General features: G+C 33.8%; 1 protein-coding gene across 5 annotated transcripts in view; it reads left to right on the top strand.

The window, feature by feature from the left end:
- Positions 1 to 24329, top strand: part of mad1l1 (mitotic arrest deficient 1 like 1) — a 131886-nt gene that overhangs the window by 13097 nt on the left and 94460 nt on the right. The window contains exons 1-9 of one of the 5 annotated variants that reach the window (NM_200912.2): positions 907 to 998; positions 3150 to 3310; positions 3401 to 3541; positions 5603 to 5782; positions 6749 to 6873; positions 7946 to 8027; positions 8201 to 8331; positions 8412 to 8526; positions 11404 to 11465. In NM_200912.2, the coding sequence (NP_957206.2) occupies positions 3164 to 3310; positions 3401 to 3541; positions 5603 to 5782; positions 6749 to 6873; positions 7946 to 8027; positions 8201 to 8331; positions 8412 to 8526; positions 11404 to 11465 (983 nt within the window). In that variant the 5' untranslated portion in view covers positions 907 to 998; positions 3150 to 3163. Of the gene's footprint in view, positions 1 to 906; positions 1005 to 3149; positions 3311 to 3400; positions 3641 to 5482; positions 5783 to 6748; positions 6874 to 7945; positions 8028 to 8200; positions 8332 to 8411; positions 8527 to 11403; positions 11466 to 24329 lie in introns of those variants that run through there. The other 4 variants (XR_015475593.1, XM_087235330.1, XM_087235331.1 and 1 more) reach the window with 4 other exon arrangements.

The raw sequence follows: 24329 nt of genomic DNA, 5'->3' as shown, positions 1-24329 counted from the left end.
TACGCCACGATGACGGAATGACAATCCCATTCAACATATCAAAATATATAGTCAGCAATCACAACCTCAGTCTGTTAAAACATCACTATGATCTGAAAATTTTCTTACAATTACATTTTGCAACCCAAATGAAGCATAATTCGCTTGCTAATAAAATTCCACTACGATTTTATATAATGAAATAAATATACATTTCACTTTCTTTGTTGTCCAACTTATTTGTCCAAGTTTGGTTCAGTTCCAACAGGCTGTCATGTGTTGTTTGTGTTTGGTTCATGTTTGCTAAATCACGTATGCACAGTATTAGTTCACCAGTTCTCAAATCTAATCTCAGTGGACTGTTCTAGTCACTGAATAACTTAGGTAATTGTTTTATTTCGAGTCAGAGTATCATCAGGTATGTTAAAAATGTAATTTGTGAATAAGTGCTAACTGGAGACACGAACCATTTCAAACAATTCAGTTCAATTTGGTGAACTGGTTGGACCGGTTCACTTAAGATCTGGTTAAAAAGAACAATTCGTTCATGAACGCATATATTACTTTCAATGCTGAATAACGGTAACATGTGACTCCCATTATATGAATCTCCAATTCAGCTAAAAATCTTTAATTGTCAACTGGGAGGAAAAAGCATATATCTTACACAAAGGGTGAGTAAATTAACCCAATTTTGAGTTAGCTGTCCCTTAGGAGAACTCTCAAATTGTAGCAATAATTGATTTAGATACCTGTCTTTATTAACAGCAGGAACTGAACAGTTCTAAAATTTAATTATTTTTTTAAAATGCTAAGACGAGTAGTCATGGCTAGTTTGGCTTGCCATCTAGCGTAAAGAAATCCAGTCCGCCCATCCACTGAGATGGCGCTGTTGTGTCGTTGCGTGAACCCGCGCTGCTCTCCTCCACACATGAGAAGTAGCGGCTTCTCAACCAACGAAAACAAAACTGCAGCAAGTTCAAACTACTGGAGGCTTCAGCGACAAGAGAGAAACGAGTGTAAGTGTGAGGCACGGGGTTCAATATCATCTGTTATTTTGGAAGGATACAAGTGTGTTACATGGTTTACATTCGTCTTATGTGTAATTCTGAGAGTAAAACCGGTTTATTGTGGAACATTAGAGAGGTAAAGTTAGCCGAATGCTTGCTAACTAAGCGCACTGATCTATTCGCGCTTTTAGCGTTATATTAGTATTTTATACTTAGAAATAAGTGTTTTAAATAAGTTTTAATCTGGTATTATTTAATATTTCTATTAAGAAATTATGTTTGTATTCATAGTATTTGTTTTTGTGCAAAAGGAAATTGAATATATCATAGTATTTTTTAAAGAATGTTCGAATCATGTCGATTAATTGTCAGAATATATTAATTTGGCAACTTAGACATTTCGTACTAGTGTATGTAGCAAAATACTATGATATGGTATTTTTTAATGGATGTAGTTTAGAAAAATAATGCCTCAGTCATTGTGTATGTGTGTGTCAAGTGAACAAGTGTCATCTTTTAACCCTCTACTGCACGCATTTTGACAGATCTAACTTATAAGAAAATATTAGACTTTTTCTTTTCGTAGAATGTTTTTTTTCCTTGAAGTGCTGTAAAACATTTTTTTTGGACATTTTTAAGGTACTTTTATGATATGTCGCTATATAACTTAGAAACCTCTAATTATTTTTTTTCCTTATAATTAATAATTTTGTTGTTTGAAATGATTTAATAGGTGTAGCAGTATTATAAGGTTTAACACAAAACTTATAAATGACACCTTATACATACTTTCCATTCCAACAGCTTTCATTTATACCATTTTTTGTTTACTCAGTATTATTGAAAACAAATATAAGTGTATTTTCATGTATACAACATACAGTAAATATAAATATTTTCTCTAGTAAATATTATGACAAATAAATAACTAATTTATCCAGATGCATCAAAATAATGTAGCTACTAGCTAACAATATTTATATATTATACTATATTCTATATTAACGCCTGTCTTATCTGCCTCTGAGCTAACTTACCTGAACTGTCTCCATCACTGCTCTTATCAAATGTCCAGTCTGTATCATTCTCAAGGTCACTAGAACCCATCTCATCCTCACTTTCATCTGCAGGAAGAGCCAGTTCTGTCTTTTACTACTTTCACTTACCATAGAACATGGTGGTGCTTGCTAATACACCGTTCCCTGTATTTATATCTAATCAAAAGTATTACCATTAAACTTTGATTTTACCCATAATGCAAATGCCATTAACACATGACTAATCAACATTATATTAGTAGCATTCATGTGTTATTGTTACAACTTAAAACGTCACTGCTGACCTTGCAAGCTAGCTAACCCATTGCAATATGCACGTTCCACTATTGGACGGTGTTGGCAAAACATGCATTTGATCGATTTACAAAAAACTAATTTGATAACTTTTTTTGAGTTGTGAATATGTCATCATAACTTACTGGAGGTGATGTTTTAGACATTTTGTGAATTTAACATGACTTGATCCTTTGTTTTTATTGACGTTTACGTTTGCATTCAGCAGCTACTCACAATAAACGCCAGTCTGTCAGAAATCGCACCACAGAAAAACACTGCATGTCATGTGACTTAACCAAAGCACATCAATGGCCAAGCTAAGGTCTTCTCTTTCCAAAAAAATAATAGAACATTGGTTTTAAAGAAACAGTGGCAGGGAAATAAACATGAATATCCTGTTGCCATATGGCAATACCATGCGGTAAAGGGTTAAGCCATCAGTCCCCTGTGATAATATATCTTATTTTTATATTACATTAATTAATAATGTTCTTTTATGCTGTTCTTATATGAAAAATTCTTCATCATACATTTCCAGATGTGCTGATTTAATATTTTGGCTTATTGCTTTGGTTTTTTGCATCAAGTTATGTTTGCAAAAGAGACTTTATGCACATAGAAAGCATGTTAAATGTGTCAAAATTATACTTCATTCTACATCTCAAATAATCAACTTGACAAATGTTAATTATAGCAAGGTCCACAGAATGTATAAACTGCCCAAAATGTTGTTGTTCTCTATCTGTTTGGATTACTATTTTCTTTAGATCACTGAGGGTGCTTATTAATGCCTTTATATGTCTTTATATGTATTTATATTTAATAGGAGGTTTTATCAGTATGGACGATATAGAGGATGACACCACAATCTTCTCAACGCTTAAATCTTTCAAGAGTTTAATATCATGCCCAGAACGTTCCTTGCTGGAAACTGAGCCAGCCTATGGAAGAAGTGACCTTCAGAAGCTCTATACTAAAAGAGTGGAGGTGAGTCTTGGGCTGCTTTCACCATCTTGGTCCTTACTTTCATGGAAATCTCTTATTTTATTATGGGAATTGTGTTTTTATGTGTGGTAGTTGGAGGAGGCTGCCGAGCGCGTTCGTTCCCACACCAGCCTGATTCAGCTCACTCAAGAGAAACAACAGATGGAGCTGAGTCACAAACGAGCCCGCATAGAGCTGGAGAAAGAGGCGCACAGCAGCTCCAGAGACTTACAGGTGACTGATAGATGAGAACCACATGTGTGTTCTGTTGCAGGTTTTTGTTCTAGGCAAGGCAGCCTATATAGCACATTTTATACACAATGGTAATTCAAAGTGCTTTACATAAACAAGAATAAAAGAAAGAGGTATAGAAAAAAATAAAAACAACAAAGAATAAAAATTTTTAAAAACAGCAACTAAGAATAAAAATTATTAAAATGTGCTCATTCAGAAAGCTGGAAGCTGATTCCAGCAGCGGTGGGTGCAGTAGCTGAAGGCAGATTCACCCTGCTTTGTCTGAACTCTTTTAATTTCTAATTTACTTAATCCTAATGCTCTGAGTGACCTGTTTTGTTTGTTTGACATTGTTGTTCTCTAAAGCTATCTTAGTTTTTTTGTGGCCTATTCTGATTGCCATTTTGTAAAATAGCAAATTGACAGAACCTGAAATGAATTTTTGTTTTTATTTAAATCTAGAAACAAGAAATTTAAAATAAGTACATGAACAAAGTGTTTATCACAGGTAACGTTTTAATTTATTTTGTAGTGATTTAAAATTAGAGGCAACCGTTGCACTAGGATTCTGTTTCAAGCAAAGATGCTACACTTATTAGCTTGGAAAGGTTGTGATTTTAAATTAGATTGTATGTTCAATATTTTGTATTTTCAATATTTCAAGGTTTCATTTTCAGTTTGAATTTCAATATGTAAAAAATAAAAACAGATCTTTAGCTTTGTGAAATTATGCTGTACAAAGAATTTATCTATAAAAAGACATAAAAAACAAAAAACATCAGACAGGTTAGATAAAAATGCAAATTCACTTTCTACCTGTAGGTGGCGTTTATTGCACAGCAGAAATAAGGATGTGTCCGTAATTAGTACTGTAAACGGCATCTGCACTGGTATTTTACATGCATTATACAGAGAAAATCGGTGTAACCTTGTAATTAGGCTATATATATTAAATATATATATATTTTCTTCATCAAATTTATACTCTTTTATTTTGAGATCATTCTAACGCACTAATTACGTAGACAATTAGCATATAACAGTAAGCATACAAAATACATGTAATAAACAAAATACAGGAATACAGGAGGTTGTTAAATAATAATATTAAAAATAATAATGCCAACAACAACATATATAGTGAAAATAAAAAAGATAAATAAAATAATAAATGACAGAGATATACAAAACCATATAATATATATAAACAATCACCAAAGGGTGTCACGGTGGCGCAATTAGTAGCACGATCGCTTCACAGTAAGAAGGTCGATTTCCTCCTTGTGCTCCGGTTTCCACCACAGTCCAAAGACAAGCGCTACAGGTGAATTGAATAAACTAAATTGGCCGTAGTGTATGTGTGTGAATGTAAGGGTGTATGGGTGTTTCCCAGTGATGGGTTGCAGCTGGAAGGGCATCCGCTGCGTAAAACATATGCTTGATAAGTTGGCGGTTCAGTCCGCTGTGGCTATTAATAAAGGGACTAACTTAGCCAAAAATAATGAATGAATGAAAAAACGCCAAAAAGAGCAATAAACTACACATGTATTGAAGGTTAAAATAAATAATTAAAAGATTAATAGTAGCCAGATAGATATTCAAAATAGCGCTGAAAGAGGTCTATGACAATGAAGGAAAGTTAGTAGAAGCCCAAACAGGGAACCTTAAAAAATACAATTAAAAAGAAAAAAGGAAAAAAAAGGAGAAAGAAAAAAAGAGCCTGGAACTTAAAGTTGATTTAGGCCAATATTAAATGCAGCTTGTGTATAGTACATCAAGTATAGATATTAACTCTAGCTTTAGATAAAGGTTTTTCCAGATATTTTCTCACTAGATTTCAGTTTAAAACAATCTATTTCTGGCTGGTCATTCGATGCATCTCTACATGTCCTTTAATATGAAAAATGCAGTCCAAAAGCAGGTTGTAAAAAGGCACGGTAGACAAAAACCCATTAGGATGCGATTTGGTGCATTTAAGGCTGGATTGGCGAGTCTCTTCTGTGAAAAATCTAATTTGACCTGTGTTTGTGCGTGTATGTGCCTGTCCGATTACATTTACAGAGGGAAATTGACCGTAACAGGGACTTGCAGATGAAGATCAGACGTCTGGAAGAAAGAGAAGAGAAAGCAAATCAAGCCCTTAATGAACAAATGGAAAACAACAAAGCTTTAAAGCGCAACCTCGAGGAACTCCACAAGAAAGCAAATGAAAAGGACAGCAAACTTACCGAGGCAGAGCAGGTGTGTGCGTTTTCATGTGTCTTTTTGTTTTGGTTTTTGGATTAAGAACTTTACAATTCCAAACAAAAACAGTATTATATATAGCATGCTTTCAGTTGTGTAGGAAGCAAATAATGTACAATATTTGTCGCAATGGACAATGTTTCATGAATGCAAGGATCGTTCCTCTCACTCTCTCACATGCTTTGTCCTAAAGCAACTCTGCTTAGTTCTTGGCCGGTGGTTCCTTCCTCTGCGTGAACTGGATCGCAGATGTACAAGTCTACATTTGCTGACAGACAGTTTGTGCTACTTTTCTGAATTGAGGGAATTATCGGCCTCTTTTGTAGTCTTATGCCTTACCCAGAATAGAAAAATACATATAAATACATTTAGATCATTTACTTTAATCAATACTTTTGCAATGTAAAGAGACTTTTAATCTGTACAACTGAAAAAACAAAAAATGTTTCCAAAGACTACTGCATCTTTAAAACTAGCGTGTTTTTTAGCATACCATAGCATTTAATGCATTATCAAATGTTGTTCATTCATGCATTATTTTTCTTTTTGGCTTAGTTCCTTTATTAATTTGGGGTCGTCACAGCGGAATGAACCGCCAACTAATACAGCATATGTTTTATGCAGTGGATGGCCTTCCAGCCGCAAGGCTTTTCTGGGGATGTTGTTCATGTGTAATCGAATTTGAATATCAGCATTAATACTTTTTCAGTGTCACCTATAGTCAGTTTAAGTCATCCTTGTTGAGTTAAACTATTCATTAAAGAAATGTATCAACCCCAAACTTTTGAACAATGCATGAAAATAAAACGCACGATAAAATGTGTGTGGTAATTAAAATCTTTTGCAAATAAAATCTGATTTCGTTTAAAACCTTATTTATTTCTCCTGAGTATACAGTGTAGATTGAAGTGGTTTGATTGATTATTATTTATTAATGTATCTATTATTCTGTTTTTGTTTTAGATTATCAGTGAGTTGAAAGATGAGACGAGAAGGCTCGGTCAGCAGATCCAGATTCAGGAGTCTAAATTCTCCACCCAGAACCTGGAGATCCAGGCCTTGCAGGAACAACTGGATGTGCAGCGCAAGTATGAACTCAAAAAAACACCACATGGTTTACTTCATTTTCTCTCTTAAATATAAATTAAAATATACTGCTGCAGGATGTTGGAAAATTAGTCATTTCCATGTTTTGTTTTGCTGCGATATGAATACAATTTCAGCATAATTTAAATTTATTTCAGTATTATTATTGACTAATATGAAACTGTTCATATAGTTATTTTGAATACAGCTTGTTAAGTCATATTTTCTGTCTTTTAGTAGATTTATTATATAGAAGACTTGATTTGTTTACCAAATAAAGTGGATCTAATTGGATTTGCATTATAAACATTAAATACAAGTTAAAAAGGTATTACTTTTTAGCTCATATGTTAAGGTTTTAATTATGAGACCCTCGAAATCATTCCGCATAAATCTGCAGATTTTTTTTAAAGAAATGGCAAAAAAATGTCCGCAGATTCCATCTGGCCCTAGTTATATCTTAACTTTAAACCATTATCCCAGTACTTCTGTGTTATTTGACTTTTTGTAACTTCATAACTAACTCAAAACACTGAAGACTAAATCTCTTTGGATTAATAAAAGTATACAAATCACCATCATTAAAAATTTGTTGCGTGGGTGTTGAGATCCCGATCTTTTAGTGATTAATCGTGCAGCTTACACTGAATGCATTAATGCAGGCTAAATTGTAAAAGAAAACCTCTTTAATAACCTAAGAAACCCACCTCATCCTGAAAAAACCACTACAACTTATGTCAAAACCTACATGCTTTCATAAATGTGATTTGATTGATGTGAGGTGATCTCTCTGCCATCGTTTCAAATTTAGGATTAATCTACAAGTAAAAAAATGTATTAATCCATGGGGCACATGTGTTCACTCCATTATGGTGAAACTCTTCAGTGACTCCAGAAATCTTCTGTGTTCTGAACTGTGGCTCCTGGTAAACTATAATCCCAACATATAAACCAAACATTGCACTTCCTGCAATGGGACTATTGTAGAAGTGCATATTGCAATATCGATGGTGAAACAATATATTGCGCGATATATTCGTAACAGTAAGCATTTTTTGTCTTTGTTGTTAACAGGAAGTTTCAGGACATCAGTCAGAAGTACCAAAATCTGCAGTCCTCTCATTCAACCAGCACAGAGAGCGAACTCAAGATGAAGGTATTTTTGTTTCAGTCTTTTTCTCAATTTCGGTGGATTTTGGAGCACTAAGGGATGTCTGAAGTACTGGTGCTCGAGTGTCAAGTCTAGACTAAAATAAAGCTTGTATTAGCATCATGAAATTGGCTTGTATTTGTGCTCAGCTTGGTCTTATTTGTGCTGTCCATCTGCAGGAGTTGGAGAGGCGTTTGGCTCTTCAGGAACAGGACTCCGTGATTGTGAAGAACATGAAATCTGAAGTGGCCAGACTGCCTGAAATGGAGCGGGAAATTAAACGTCTGCGTGAGGAAAACTCTTTCTTAAGGTATCCGCATTCACTGTCAGACTTTTTCCCTGATGCATGCCTAATGTATATTTAGCACGTCTTCAACTGTCTTTCAAAAGGGAGACAAAAGAGAACAACAGTTTGCTGAAGGAAGAGACCGAGGGCTTGAGGAGGAAGCTGGAGAGGCTGGAGAAAGTGATGGAGGAGAAAATCAAAGTGGAGTTGGAGAAAGAGGTAAACGGTTGCAAAATGTGCAATTAAATAGGTAGTTCAACCTTAGATGAATGTTCTGTTGTTATTTAATCAACCTTTACTTGTTCAAAGCTTATTTGAGTTGAACACAAAAGAAAGTATTTCGAAAAAAATGCTGGTTGTTAGTGTCTATCGAGGTCTATAGTCATTATTAGTTAATGGGTTTTAGAATATCTCAAAATATCTTCTTTTGTGTTCTAAAGAAAAACTAAGTGATTAAAAACTAAATGATGAGGTCATTTCTGTTTTTGCGTGAACTAGGTTTGTCACGATACTGGAATTTGGTACCAATTTGTACAGAAATTTTAAACGCAAAATTTTTATGACTGATTGGCTGTGAAGGTCATCAGTTCACAGAACTCATTGCTGTTTACTGAGTGTAACCACAGGTACTGGGATGCTGGAGCATTTCTAAACATTTTGGTTTATATATAAGCTGACATATGAACGATCCGCTGATGAATTGCGGCTTTGAAACACTCCAGTGTCCCTGTATCTGTGCTTACACTCCGTAAACAGCTGTGCGTTTGGTGAACTGATGACCTTCACAGCCAACCACATTCATTCCTATTGAGCACGTGAATACAGTGGCAAATCAAAAAGGCTGATTTATACTTTCGCCTGGCGCCGCATCGCAGGCCTCCACTTACTGCGCGTGCACAAAACGGACAAGGCTTTTGTACTTGATGCGTTTGCCATTGAGAGATTTTTTAAGACCACAGGGCATGGTCAAAAAACCGAATTGTAAAATCCGACAGATAAACAGAAGTAAAAAGTTTCTGGAACTACGTCATATCATTAATATCACTCAGGATATTTAAACTAATTATTTTTTTATTATTTTTATTTTTTTTTTTAATGATCATAAATTTTTTTATAACCATTCAAGATTTTTGAAATTAAACTTTGATACATCACTTCTTTTGTTCATATCTTAGACTGTGCTACCTATTATAGTTATAAAAATATTGACAACAAACATGGGTTGCTCTTCAAATATATTGTTTATTATGGCAAAATAAAAGCAAAAAAAGTACACTTAAAAAAAAAAAAAAATTCTGCCCACTCCACAGTTCACACATTAGTGTCTTGCTAGTTTGTGTACTATTACATGCTAAAAAGGTAATAATGGTCCGACATTCCTGATCATTATCAAGAATAAAGAAAAGAAATCAGTATATTGTAAACTTATAGGTTCAAATATTCTTCCAGTTATCAAAGAAATAATTTGTTACTTTATTTTAGTTTTGTAACTATTAAATTGTTAATTAAACCACGTAGGTCTCCACTTTTGCCAACTCATCACTCAAGTTTTTATAAACTTTTTAACAAAAACTTTCTACCTTTCCTACTGCTGTTGTAATTTCTGGCCAAGAATTATTGGCCATCTGGTTATCCCTACGGTCATGCATAGATGGATCATAAAGATGTCTGCCAGGCAAACCTGTTTCAGACAAAATCTTTTTTGCAAAGCTCACTCAAATGAACTAGCGGACGCGTCCAGTATAAATCAGTCTTAAGAACATGCTTAACACCACTCAAATGCTAGTGGGAAATGGATGTTTTTAAAATATCAATATCGATTTGTACCGAATTCCGGTATCATGACAACCCTAGCATGAACTATCCCTTTAAACAGGCTTTCTGCAGGGTCTTGAATCCTTAACGTCTTAAATCTCAAAATCAAAATTTTAGGCCCTAAAAAGTCTTAAATTTACTGAAATATTGTGTTGTAGGCCTTAAATCAGTTCTTAATTTTCCTTTATTCGTGTATTTCTACCCAATCTGGTCAAAACCCATACAATCTCCAACAATCCTAATTTTATTTAAAAGGTAATTTTTAACTCTATTTTTAACTCTATTTATCATAATAAATAGATGGTGGTGGATGAAGAGATTCCCCCCAAGAATGTGTAAAGGACTTTGAGTGTCCAGACAAGTGCTTTATAAATGTAAGGAATTATTTTTTTAAAATTTTAATTATTATTTATATTATTAAAATGGTTTAAGTATTTTCCTTACAATAACATTTGTTTAAAAGTTCTCTATGTATTTACTGTTCAGAACACCTACCTGGACCGATTGTTGTGCACAGATTTGGTTTATTATAGTTTTTAAAACTTTTAAAACATCTGATCATTTTTTATTTTAAAGAAAGTTTATGTTATAAAAAAAGTTTATGGATACAAGTAGAGCTTGCTTGTTTTTACACAATATTTAGCTAAGAAATAAAATCTAAAATATTATAATTGTTTATTATTAATGTATTATTGTATTATTAAATGTATTAAATTGTAATTTTTTTAATAGGTCAAATAAAAATCTGTTCCATCTGGGGCATTTGAAATTCCCTAGCATTTAACCTTTAATGATTCTAAACTTTCATTCATAATGGTCTTAAAAGGTCTTAAATTTAACTCGGTGATACCTGCAGAAACCCTGTTTAAAGCAATTCTACTCAGTAAATTTTGAGTTTTTTTTTTCTGTGTAAAAAAACATCTATTGAATGAATAAAACTCCCATTTCACATTGCAAAAGAAATAGCTAGTGATTTTTGTGATGTGCTATCTTTTTAAGTTGCTTTGAATTCCTATCCTTGACTGTGTATTGTTTCTTTTGGACATTTCTACCCAAAATCAAATAGAAAAATGTATAAGAGAATACATTTTATTTAGTATTAGAGGAGTCTCAGTGCAATGTTTCTTTTTTAAATTGTAACATTTACGTTTTCTTTACACACACACACACACACACACACACACACACACACACACACACACACACACACACACACACACACACACACACATATACACACATATACTCAAATCAGTTCTATTTGAATATTTTATCTTCTAGAAAATGGAACGCGAGCTGCAGGCTTGGGAAAACATTGGCCAGGCTACAGGACTTAATATTAGGCAAGTTTTTTTCTTTACTTACATATTTTTATGGACATATGTAGGCCTGTCACATTAATCAATATATAACTGACCCATCGTGCAATACTTGGAGATGACCTCAAAATATTTACAAATTCACAAATAACGTTTAAGCCATTTTACAATGACATTTACTGTTTACTTCACCGTCGTCAAACTTTATAATAGGACATTTATCTAATAGGTTATTTATATAGTGTGTGTGTATGTATGGATGTATGGATGTATGTATGTATGTATATATATATATATATATATATATATATATATATATATATATAATAGGACATTTAACTTTTTAACATGAAATTCTAGAGTCTAAATAACCTTAAGAATAATAAGTATTTTAAAGTGTTTATGGCTAGTTGCAATATTATGCTGTCATATAATCAGTCAATAATCAGTGGCATAAAATGATCTCAAAATGACAATAATATTGCTAATCGCAACAATTTCTGTGACAATATACAGTATCGCATGACAAAAAATTCCTTATCATGACAGGACTAGAAATATGATGGATGGCTGACTTCTCAAATGTAAAGGTACAAATGGATGCTAGTAAACATGTAAACGGGATTTAAAATGAAGCAGAAACAAAAGCTTCTGCTTTTGCTATCATATTTGTATGTAAAACTATGCAGGTTTTGCAAGCTTATCCCACAATATAAGATCTGAAAAGGCCTATACATACACCACACATAGGCTTTCTTCTCAAATCCAGCTGGAAAATGGTTGACCGTGAACAAAAAAAAGACATTGTCAAAAACAACAGGTGTAAACAAGAATGTGTTTCCCTCATCTACATTTTAAAGGGATCGTTCACCCAAAAATGAAAACAAATAACCAATGACTTCTATAGTTGGAAAAACTATAAAAATACTGTGGAAGTCAGTGGTTACGGGTTTCCAACATCTAGTTTTGTGTCCATCAGAACAAAAAAATAGTAAGAGTAAATAATAAATAATGAAATGAATGAATTTTTGAGTGAACTATCCCTTTAACACCAAGTTTAAATCCCCTAAAGCAGTTGTTTTTGCTGATGATGTGGTATACAAAGCCACTAGAGGGCGCTCTGATCTAAACCGATATTTCCTGTGCTTGAGTCTGCACCTGTGGAAGTCTATTAAGTTGTATTAGGTCAGTCAGGGTTATTGGTTGTAAATTCTACATGCTCTCTGGTTCTGCAGCGATTTCAAGGTCAGCTTGTTCTATATGCTGAAACAGTAGCTGACGTTGAGTGGTTTCAGTGTTTACATGTGCGTGTGTGTTCTATGGATTGTGTGAGGTGTAGATGTGCTTTGTCAGTCATGTGGAAAGATGTAAACATTGTCTGTTTAATGGCTTATGGGGATTTGGTTGGAGCACACATACGGTGCTCTTGAAGTACCCCTCACAATGACAAATACTGAGTCTCTTATTAGTCAATCACAGTCCTAAAACATTGGTGCAAGTGAATGGTTTTTATATGCGTAACATCCTTTATTAATATATAATGGATTTATGGGGATCTGAACATCAGTTGATAGAAAAGGGACTGAAAAATTGTTTATAACACCATATGTACACAAAATAATAAATAATAGATGCCAAATGTATTCTTCTCTGGAATCCTGATTAGGCATGGGCACGATATAAGATTCTGACGGTATGATAACCTTGGATAAAATATCACGGTATTGTGATTACTGCTCTAAAATATACAGTTGAAGTCAGAATTATTAGCCCCCTTTGAATTTTTTTTCTTCTTTTTAAAATATTTTCCAAATGATGTTAAACAGAGCAAGAAATTTTTCACAGTATGTCTGATAATATTTTTTCTTCTGGAGAAAGTCTTATTTGTTTTATTTCGACTGGAATAAAAGCAGTTTTAAATTTTTTAAACACCGTTTTAGGGACAAAATTATTAGCCCCTTTAAGCTATATTTTTTATAGACTACAGAACAAACGATCATTATACAATAACTTCTCTAATAACCCTAACCAGCCTAGTTAACCTAATTGACCTAATTAAGCCTTTAAATGTCACTTTAAGCTGTATAGAAGTGTCTTGAAAAAATATCTAGTCAAATATTATTTACTGTCATCATGACAAAGATAAAATAAATCAATTATTAGAAATGAGTTATTAAAACTATTATAAATGTGTTGAAAAAATCTTCTCTCTTTTAAACAGAATTTGGGGAAACAATAAACGGGGGCTAAAAATTTAGGGTAATTAATAATTCTGACTTCAACTGTAAGTGTTGTATTAAACAAAGATGTAATTTTAAAAAATGAATATCATGAATTGGTTTTGATTTGGGATTTCTTTAGAATTTGTTTTATTTATACACTCAGAAACAAAGGTAAGAGAGCTGTCATTGGGCTGGTACTTTTTGTATAGAAATGTCCATATTAGTATATAATGTGTGCATATTAAATCCTAAAGAGTAGCTTTTGAAATGTTTCTGCCAGGGATAGCTCTTACTGTGTTTTCCAAGAGTGAGAAGCAGAATCTCCATGTAAGTTTCTGACGTTGAATGACAACCTGACATAAAATGACGTTCACATTCACAGTATGAAATCTCAAGATAGCTCACGGTGCATCCAGAACTGAAGCTTGTTGCTTTTTCTGAATGTATCAGTTTTTTTTGGCATGTATATTTATTTTTTAAAATAAAGCAGACATGTCTTAACCCAAGTCATAACCAAACTATACGCCATGTCTCCCACATCTGTGTATTTTCAGCTCTTTTTCTTTTTCCTGTTTTGTGCACTTCCTATCGTCAGGAATGAACATTTGCATTGTGCAGGAGTTAAGATGGTATTTTGGGATTGAAGCATTATCTAGATTTTAAATGACACGCATGGTGTAATGCAAGGGAAAAACAACAACATCAACACGAAAGTGCAAGGCAACTACACTGAATAAAATAATGTCTGCAAATCGTTGCAAACAATTTATATATGTTGAATTTAACCAAACAAATCAAGTTTAGTAATCTTCAACTTAATTTGTTTGTTTAAATTCAGCCAAAATAAATAGTTTACAACCACTTACCTTAAACGTTCTGTAAATCCAAGGAATTATCTTTGAATAGTTTTTTTTCAGTGTACCTTCCGTCTTGTAGCTCCTTTTTTTTCATTTAACCAAAACATTCAAGTAAGTATAACTGTATCCTAATATGTAAAGTCAATTTAATCAATTATTTACAGCAGCATTCATTGTTGTAACAGACCCAGAGAGACTCTTTATTGGATCATAAATTAGTGTTTGTTTTTGCTTTGTATAACCTTTTACATGGTATAAAGGCTGCACGATATTGGACAAAAACTGGCATTGCATTTTTTTGCTTAGTGCAATATATAATTTCACAGGATGACCTGTAAATCTATTTGGAAATAGTTCAGAATTTTACATTGTTTGGGATTATATTGTAGAGAACTATCTGCTTAAAATACAATACAATTGAACACAAATCAATTTGAAGGTTTTCCGTGGAATGTAACAGTATTGAAGTTCAATGATAATATATAAAATAACACCGTATAGTATTCATTGTATAAATAATTAAATACAATTAATTTAGCTTTATATACCTTTGTAACCTCTTGGAATAAGTTTGCTTAAATCTTACACAGTCACAGGTCTTAAAAACACATTCGTATGAAAATCTTTGACTATTTTAGTGTTTAACTTTGTAATGCCTCCACAAATCATGTTCTGAATGGTGGTGAACTTGACATTGCTGATCCTGTGATATTACTATTGCATATTCACACATTGTGATATTGATGCTGAAATGATGTATTGTGCAGCCCTACTGTATACCCAAAGTCTTCAGTGTATGGTCATGTATAGTGATTTTACAGAAATCCACTGAACGTAGATAACATTATTGATTCAAATCCAAATGATCTGGGTCCTCTGTGTTTGACCCAGAGGGAGCAGTTATGTAGAAGTATATGAAAAATATATGTTAATTATTTGTTTATTATTGACTATAAACACTGATGTTTACAGTAGCAATCAAAATGTGTTAATTGGAAATACATAGATTTGTTTGACTTTCCCAGCAAGAATATTTCAGTCTTGGGTGTTCCTTCAACTAAACTGCAGTCACGACAGCTCTGTTCCTCATCTGTCACATCTAAACTCTCGAACAGATGCTTGTAATGTTGTGTAAGTGCTGTAATTTTCTACAGCAGATCTGTGATCGTGTTCACATCATATGGATTGGAGTGGAAAAGCTTTTTGGGTAAAATGTATTCTCTAAAGACTTTAAGTAGGGCTATCAGATATTGCAGCCGTTTAGATGTAAAAAAAATAAAAAGAAAAAAGATTTTCGGAAATGCTTATATTGAATAAGCAATTGCAACAATTCTGTCTGTTTTTTTTTTATTTAAGGCATGTGCACCAATATAACAATAAACATTTACCATACTTGTTAAAAAAAAAAAAAAAAGGGATGCATTTAGGGGCATATAAATAAAACCACTGTTATATTCACTAGGCACTGGCCTTTATAAGATTCTGACAGTATGATAACCTTTGATAACAATATTCTGGTATTACAGTATCACAATTACTGCTCTAAAATATGTCCCTTTTAAACGCGCCCTTTTTATTTTTTAGAAATATTTAAAATATTTAGGAACTGTAAACATGTCAGGCTAAATAATTTAGATAAATCATTTACCTTTACTGTTATTATTATTTTCTTAAACATTTTTTTTTTACAACTTAAAGCATCTTTGGATATCTTTATTTTCTAGTGAATAAAAAGTAAGCCACTGCACTGTTCACGTCTGCATGTCATAATTTTGCCAAGTGCAATGCGATCCTGCATTAACGTCTATGTTGATCCTATAACGTAATTTTTGTTCCAAAATGTAATCCATACCTATTCACTACCCCTAAACCCAACCATAATTTACAGAAAACAGAAGGGAATAATAGATGCATAACAATCACATAGAAGTGCAATAACTGTAAGCCTAAAGTTAACACAAACTGTAAACATATGCCTTATTTCTGATTGGCTGACTGGAATGTTGGTCCAGGATCAACATAGATGTTACTCCAGGAACATGTCTTACTTGGTGAAATCAGGTTGGAGGTTCATTGGTAATTTTGCTTACATGGATAATTGATTATTAATTGGATGATGTCATTACGCTGCTGTGCTTTCATCTAATCCTGGCATTGCTGATCATGATTTCGAGGATCGATAAATCGGTCCTTTACAACACACACATTGATCTCAGATCAGTTCATCCAGACGTTTTAATCTGATTAACGAATTTGTATGAAGAACCAAATTAGCCAGAGACCAGTTATCAAGATTAATCGACCCAGGATCTGTCAAGTCATCTTAGATAATTTAGGAGAGGAATAAAGAACAGACCTCAGGTCTGTAGCATGCTTGGATGTTGGTGCATAAGGGATTTGTTTTCCAATTGTTTCTTGAATTGTGGGCTTACCAGTGGCTTTTGATGTGGAGGGTCGTATTCTGCTGGAGATACTGTTTTCCTAAAAACTAAATAAAATAAAAAAACTGAAAAAAAAAAAAGGTTGTAGGATCAGTATAACAGAACATTTTCCTGACCCCGGTAAACCTTGAATCCGGTTATCGTCCCATGCCTATTATTCACCATACTGCTAACAAATACTGAATAAGAAAACCTGATTTTCAATGTCTGTGTTTGTTTGAATGTGATAAACAAAACAAAACCTTCAACTGTAAGTGTTTATTAATTGCAACAATGACTACATTTACATGGACATCAGTAATCAAATTATTTGCCTTAATTTGAATAAGACAATAATATGATTAAGGTGTTTACATGAGTTGCTTTTAAGTGTTCCTTTCATCATCCCATTTACATGCTATAGTCCATAATTTGATTAACGTCATTGCGTCGCCACGCCATACACATTTCCTGCGGAGTTTCATCTAATTTTGGGTGTTTTATTATTAATTTGCCAAATTTACTGTAACTGCAGGTTGGCACTTTCATTTTCCTTTGGTAACATTTCATGCATGGCCCTGTGACAAACGAGATATTGCATGCGAGGAACTGCTGAAGAGTGTTGTTTTAATGGAATTTCATACCGCACCACAAATGGGAGAAAAAAAAACGTTTGTATGTGTCTGTGGTCCTTCACTGACTCGGTAAGTGCAGAGAATAGTGTCAAACAGCCGTCTGTGTATGGAATATTCTGTCACAAAATGCAGTGAAAAGTCCTAAATGACTTTTATTTTTTATTTTTTTATTTTTTGATTTATGATTTAATTCAAGCTTCAAGCTGATTTTAATTTAATTCAAGCTTCAGCTCAATAATCTGTAAGTCGTGACAACAGTTCTGCAACAGCTCTTAAAAATGACCTGTTTTTGTTCGCTGTCTGTGACTTTGAAACCAAAAAATTCCCATATTGTAAATGCTGTTTTTCTTTGATATAATTTCCTCTGTTAAAGCTTCAGAAGCAGCAGACGCCTTAATCCCACTTTTCAGCGCTTTTCTGTTTGTTTTCTTTGTTGTTTATTGTCTGCGGAACGAAAGTGTGCTCACTCAATTGGATCGTTGTAAAGCCCCGGTCAGATCACTCGATTTCGGCATGATTTCCTTGATGTAGGGTGTCGTGGGCAGTCATAAATGACAAATGTACATCGTGACACAAGATTTAATCGTTTCTTCTCATGTAATGTGGCAGCTCACGACAATCATTACCATGTCTGCGATGCCTTGCTGAAATTCTAGCATGTTTAACTTTCATAGCGGACTGGTTTTCAAGCACTTAACCTCTGATGTTATTCGTTATTCTTGTTTACATGTATACATATTTTATGTTGCAGCCTCTTACGATTAACTAATCACATTGTTTCAAATTGCGATTCAATTTCGATTAATTGCACAGTCCTACTCCACATCTTTATCCGATTTCTGTTTAGTTCGATTACGACATTAGCCGAATTAAATTGATCAAAAATCAATGTTTCATGGTAGACTCTTAATTAGAGTATTGCCTGAATCATATTTAAATCAGATTATTAGTGTGACTGTAAACATACTCAATGATTATTATTTTCAACCAACACTTAAATGGTCACATTTTTTTTTTATTAATATTCTTCACATATCTTGTCAAAGTCTAAATTCCCATATAGCTCCTTCCTCCTCAGAGCTTTTTTTTTTTTTACTCAGTGAAGGTCTTTACTCTTGTTTGTATGCATTTCCTCTATTTAAATTGCGACATGGCCTTGGCTGAGGTGTTTGAATGCAGGAATATGCTCACTCATAGGCGAAACACTGGATGCAATCAAACTCTTCTCGATGCTTTTTTTCATGCCTCCGAGAGAATAATGGCACGGCGAATGAGTATAAAGTGCCTGTCTCGCTTTGGTGGAGCAGAAATATGATTTTGGATTCTTATTGATCATTGAACATTTCTCATTCCGCTCTCTCTCTCTGCTCCCCAGGCCTGCGAAGCACCAGATACACCGGCAGTATAAATATGTCAGGCGGTAGTTTCATTCTGCTCTCTCATGTTTTACCTGGGTGAGCAATGTAACTCTCGCGGGGATTCTGCAAATAAAAGAAACCGGTGTCATATCTTCTCATTGTTTTGTCTCAGCAAAGAAAAGTGCAGCGGTCGGGACTTTCTTTTTTTGTGTGCAGTAGACTCATTTCGTCTCTCTGTGAAGAAGAGAAGAGTAATTCATACTCCCAAAAAATGATTCTGTTCCTTTATGTTCCCTCTGTGGCAATATTCCTGCTGTTTGAATGCTGAACCAATTGTCCTCAGAATTAGCTTTCATGTCGAATGCTGAACAAAGGTGCCAGCCATAGGATAGCGATTTCACAGCAATGTTAAAGGGAATTGTCGAACTTTAGCAAAGGCATTGAAATCGTGTCTGGCTGTGGGTGTGATTTTTAAGATCACAAGCCTTTTGTTTGATGTTGACGGCTCCATAAATTATGCAAATCAAAGATGAGGAAACGTAATTTAACATGCCCTGTGATCATTAGATGCATAACCCAGTCCGTTAGCTGTGTATGCTGTATACACATACATATGAATATTTTAAGCATTGTATACAGAGCTCAACATACACGAGTACATCTTTTCTGTTTCTCAGTGAATATAGATATTACATTTTGGTGCATTTAAACAAAACATACTTATTGAACGGATATACAGTGGGTACAGAAAGTATTCAGATCCTCTTAAATTTTTCACTTATTTTTATATTGCAGTCTTTTGCTAAAATTAGTCAAGTTCATTTTTTGTTCATTAATGTACACACAGCACCCCATCTTGACAGAAAAACATAGAATTGTTGACATTTTTGCAGATTTATTAAATTAGAAAAACTGAAATATCACATGGTCTTAAGTATTCAGACCCTTTGGTCAGTATTTAGTAAAAGCACCCTTTTGATCTAATACAGCTAGAAGTTTTTCAGACTTGGATTTGTGGATCCTCTGCCATTCCTCTTTACAGATTCTCTCCAGTTCTGACAGGTTGAATGGTAAACGTTTGCGGACAGCCATTTTCAGATCTCTCTAGAGATACTCAATTGGGTTTAAGTCAGGGCTCTGGTTGGGCCATTCAAGAACAGTCACACAGAGTTGTTGTAAAGCCACTCCTTCGTTATTTTATCTGTGTCAAAATGAATTTAAAGTTTTAAGCAAATGGCTGCAATATAACAAAGAGTGAAGATTTTAAGAGGATCTGAATACTTTCCGTACTCACTGTATTTATTAAAATAATGTTTTAGTGACTGAATTTCTTTAGAAATTGAAAGATAATACATTTAAATATGTGCTAAATATTTGGAAAACTTCAAACTACAAAATTTCACCAGTTTTATGCTTTTTTGTTTTTCTTAATTTGATCTTTTTAATTTTTTTATTAAACGATAACATTTACATTTGCGTGTACTAATTTTTAACCATAATCATAAGTTATTTTGTTAGATAAGTTCCAGATTTGGCTTCAGTACTGACTAATCTAATGTATATGCACAAATATAATATTGTATAGCTTCCTATTAAAAATATGAATTTAAATGAGAGATTTGGGGGGATTTCTGTTGAGAGCTACAACATAAATGAGATTTTGTACGCTTGTATTGTAGATGTTGATCGCTGTATATTGCTACTAAATTATTGTGCTGAGAGTTGAAGGCAAACGTAACATTTTTCAGGAGATTGACAATACCAAAACGGTAGAGCCCTGTGACTCTGTGTGGGATTTTAAGAATTTTTTTTAGTCAAAACTTTTAAATGAAGATTGCTGTTCATTTGGATTAGTCAGTTTATAAAATTGTGCCCTGGTGATAATTAACTTGAAATATTTCTATTGTGATATTTTTTTTTCTTTTTTCCCCTTTTTTTTTTAAGAAAGAAGTGTAACGCTTTCTATGATGTGTCCATGGTCAATTATATAAAGTGCTCATGATGGTTTATAATTATTTATAATTAAGCACAAATCTGTACATGTATCTTTAAAGACACAGAAGTAATATAATGTATTAATGGCAGTTAAAGCTACATTTATAATAGTGGTATTAAGACTTATTAGTGACTTATGAGTTCTTCATATCACATTATACACTGATTTACAGTCAGCCAGTCAGTCATGATTGTATTTATAATGATAGTGAATGGTTTTATATTATTGATAAGCCTTAACACCTTTATGAATGCATCATTGATGTGATCGAGTAAAGTGAAAATAGGATACAATTTTCCGCTTAAACTGACCCTAAAACCTAAACATAACCATTTTATAGTAAACATAAAACTATTAAAAGTGCTACTTATCTGTCTTTGTAACTTTAACAGAGTGCTCAATTTTGACGGTCCTTGCGCAAAGTGCAAAGCGCATGGCACAAACGCATCCAGTGCGCGTCAGAATCCACTTTTACTAATAAAATGGCGGAAAAATTCGTTTTGAGCCGTGGCGCATGGTCTAAAAGTGTTGAGCTTATTTTCTTAATGATATAGGTGCGTTTTGAGAATAAACCAATCAGAGTCTCATCTCCCATTCCCTTCAAGAGTCATGGTGCATTTGCTATTTACATAACGTAAAGTAAGTGGAAGTGGAAAAACTGAGCATTTCACTTGCAAGGAAACAGTTAAACAGAGCATCTACAGCGCAAGAATGAGTGATAAGTTATTAACTTTCACTTTCGCTCTCGTGGACAGGGAAACCTTGTACGCACAGACATCAGTTGGCCTATAAATAATTCATTTCGTTTAAGCGCAAATTTTTCAAAACTATTTCTAAATTCAGTTCTAATTTCCAGCCAATGAATAAATGACCAATATTAACGAAAAATATTCACAAAACTGAGTTATATCCAAATACACATGCTGTGCGCCATATGGTCTGAAACCTGACAAGGGGGCAAATCTAAGCTTGTTTTTAATAAAACAAATATAAAAATAATTTTTCGTGAATGAACTGAAAAAGCCTTCCGAGATGAAGAAGGCATGAAGGCAGTGGTTTTATATTTATATAGGCTAGAAAATAATGTTTTTTAATATTTTAATCCTTTATATTTATATCCTTATTATATCCTACATATATGTCCTTAATATTTTAATTCTTTTTCATATGTAAAGATATTTGCGTATTGCTCTACATCTTGTGTGTATTAAGCAGTGTATAAGCGAGGCGCATAACTAACGCGCTCTGCGCTGGACAATAGACCGGCTTTGTTCTGGTATTGAAAAATCTGTTATAGTTTCTCAAAATAGCAACGCGCCAGCAATACACCTCGACACGCCTCCCTTTTTAGACCAGAACGCCTATGGGCGCACATGAGCGCGAATGCATTTGCTATTTAAACAGCGTGGTGCAAAAACATCAAAACTACTATTGTGCCAAGCTGAAACTAGCAAACAACAATTGCGTTGCGCCTTGTGCCTCATTGCACCGGGTGTATGACAATTCTGACCGACTAATTTACTCTTATAAATCAGTGTATAATGTGTTATAAACACGTATATGGAAAAATGAAATGCATGACTAGTAAGAATTAATAGCACTAATATAAATGTAGCTATAACTGTCATCATGTTTTTGTGCATACATTTATAGAATTGTTATGCTATTTATAAATCATTCTAAACTGAGGTATAATTCAGTATGAGCATGAGCTTCATAGAAAGTGTTACTGTAACAAAAACTAGAGACAAAACCACTATGCTTTGTAGTAAAGTGGTTGTGAGTTGGAAATGTCTCTCAGAAAGTTCAGAAAAACAAAGTCAGGGGGATACACTTTGTTGTAATCAGTTGTACTTTTAATTAAAAAAGCCGAAATGTTACAGCTTTGGGCTCGAGAAACTTCATTTCTGTTAGCAACAGAGACTACTATGAATGCATGAATGACTTTGTGTTTCATTAGCAGGTGCTAATGAGTCTTTTGTAGAATGGGTTCTAGTTTGAGAGCGAGTTTTTAGACTTTTTACAGTTTGGGGTCTTTTATAGGCTGCTTGCCACCCACAATGAAGAGAGACATTTGTTGGAGATGATTAACTTTGCCTGTTTAAAGTTGACCTGATATGCATAACGATTTTTTGTTTTATTTGTGCTATCAATCAACCTAGAAAGAAATGTGCAGTATATGACATTAACATTGTTTTTATATAATTTTACTTACCAGCAGTGTTGGGTAAGTTACTTTTAAAAAGCAATGAATTACAAATTACTGACTTTTACTGGAAATTGTTAATCTGATTAGTGATTACATTACATTACAAATTTCTTAATGTAAAAACTAATCAGATTACTCATTACTTTTCTTTGAAGTTACTTTTAAAGCATATAAAACATGCCTGCAAAAATACAAAATAAACTGCAGCTCTTTCAGTAATTTAATATTCATTGAAAAACATTACAATGGGTTGATCGCAGCAGCTTGACATTCAAAAGACTGAAGCTGCAATCACACTAGAGTTTGAGCATGGGAAATTCTGTCGTACGGCTCTGCGAAAGGGGCGGGATTACACAAGATGATTAGACATTTCAAAAGCGAGTGATTGCTCCATATCTAAAACTTCTGTCCAGAGAGGTCATGTTTTGATCCTCGATTTGTCTCCCGCAGTCAAGTGATGCAATTTCGCACCTGCGAAACTTGACGCGTAACCTTGTGTTTCCGGTCTGACGCATTCGCGTACGTATGAATGGAAGTCTATGGGGAGAAAACTCCAGTGTGACCGCAGCTGTAAAGAGTTCACCCAAAACTTAAAATTCTTTCATCATTCACTTGTTCCAAACCTGTTTGTCTTTTTTAAACACAAAAGAAGAAAACTGAATACCTGTAACCATTGACATCCATTATATGAAAAAGTGCTGCAGTGTTTGGGTGTTCTGTGTTTGTCTGAGGTAATTAGTCTACCTAAATGTCTATATTCCAAAGTATGAAGCTGATCATTCTTGTCGCATGACTTGCGCATGTCAACTCTGTGCGCCTGGGAAAGGCGTGCACGTGCAATATGCACTTCCAATACGCGCATGCAAAAGACAAAATATGTGACCAGCCCCAAGCTTCTCTTCACATTCAGAAGATGCCTTCACTCCTGATCCTGTACAAAAATTTCAATTCAGCCTGACTTGGGCTGCTGTGTTTTTGGGCACTGGTGTCCTCCTTGGTGATGAGTATTGTTACAGAATACTTTCTATTGAAGTGCTTGTACAAGTGGCTGGTTGAGTTAAAAGCAGTCGAAAGTTCTTTAGAGATTGGACATAGACTGCATTTCACAGCAAAATTTTTATATACACACTATAGCTAATGTACGTTTCCAATTTCATGTGCATTTTGGATGTGTATAAAAAACGGTTGATG

The sequence above is a fragment of the Danio rerio genome, chromosome 1 (assembly GCF_052040795.2).
Source record: "Danio rerio strain M-AB ecotype USA chromosome 1, GRCz13ab, whole genome shotgun sequence".
Taxonomy (NCBI): Eukaryota; Metazoa; Chordata; class Actinopteri; order Cypriniformes; family Danionidae; genus Danio; species Danio rerio.
This window is presented reverse-complemented; position numbering and strand designations above follow the sequence as displayed.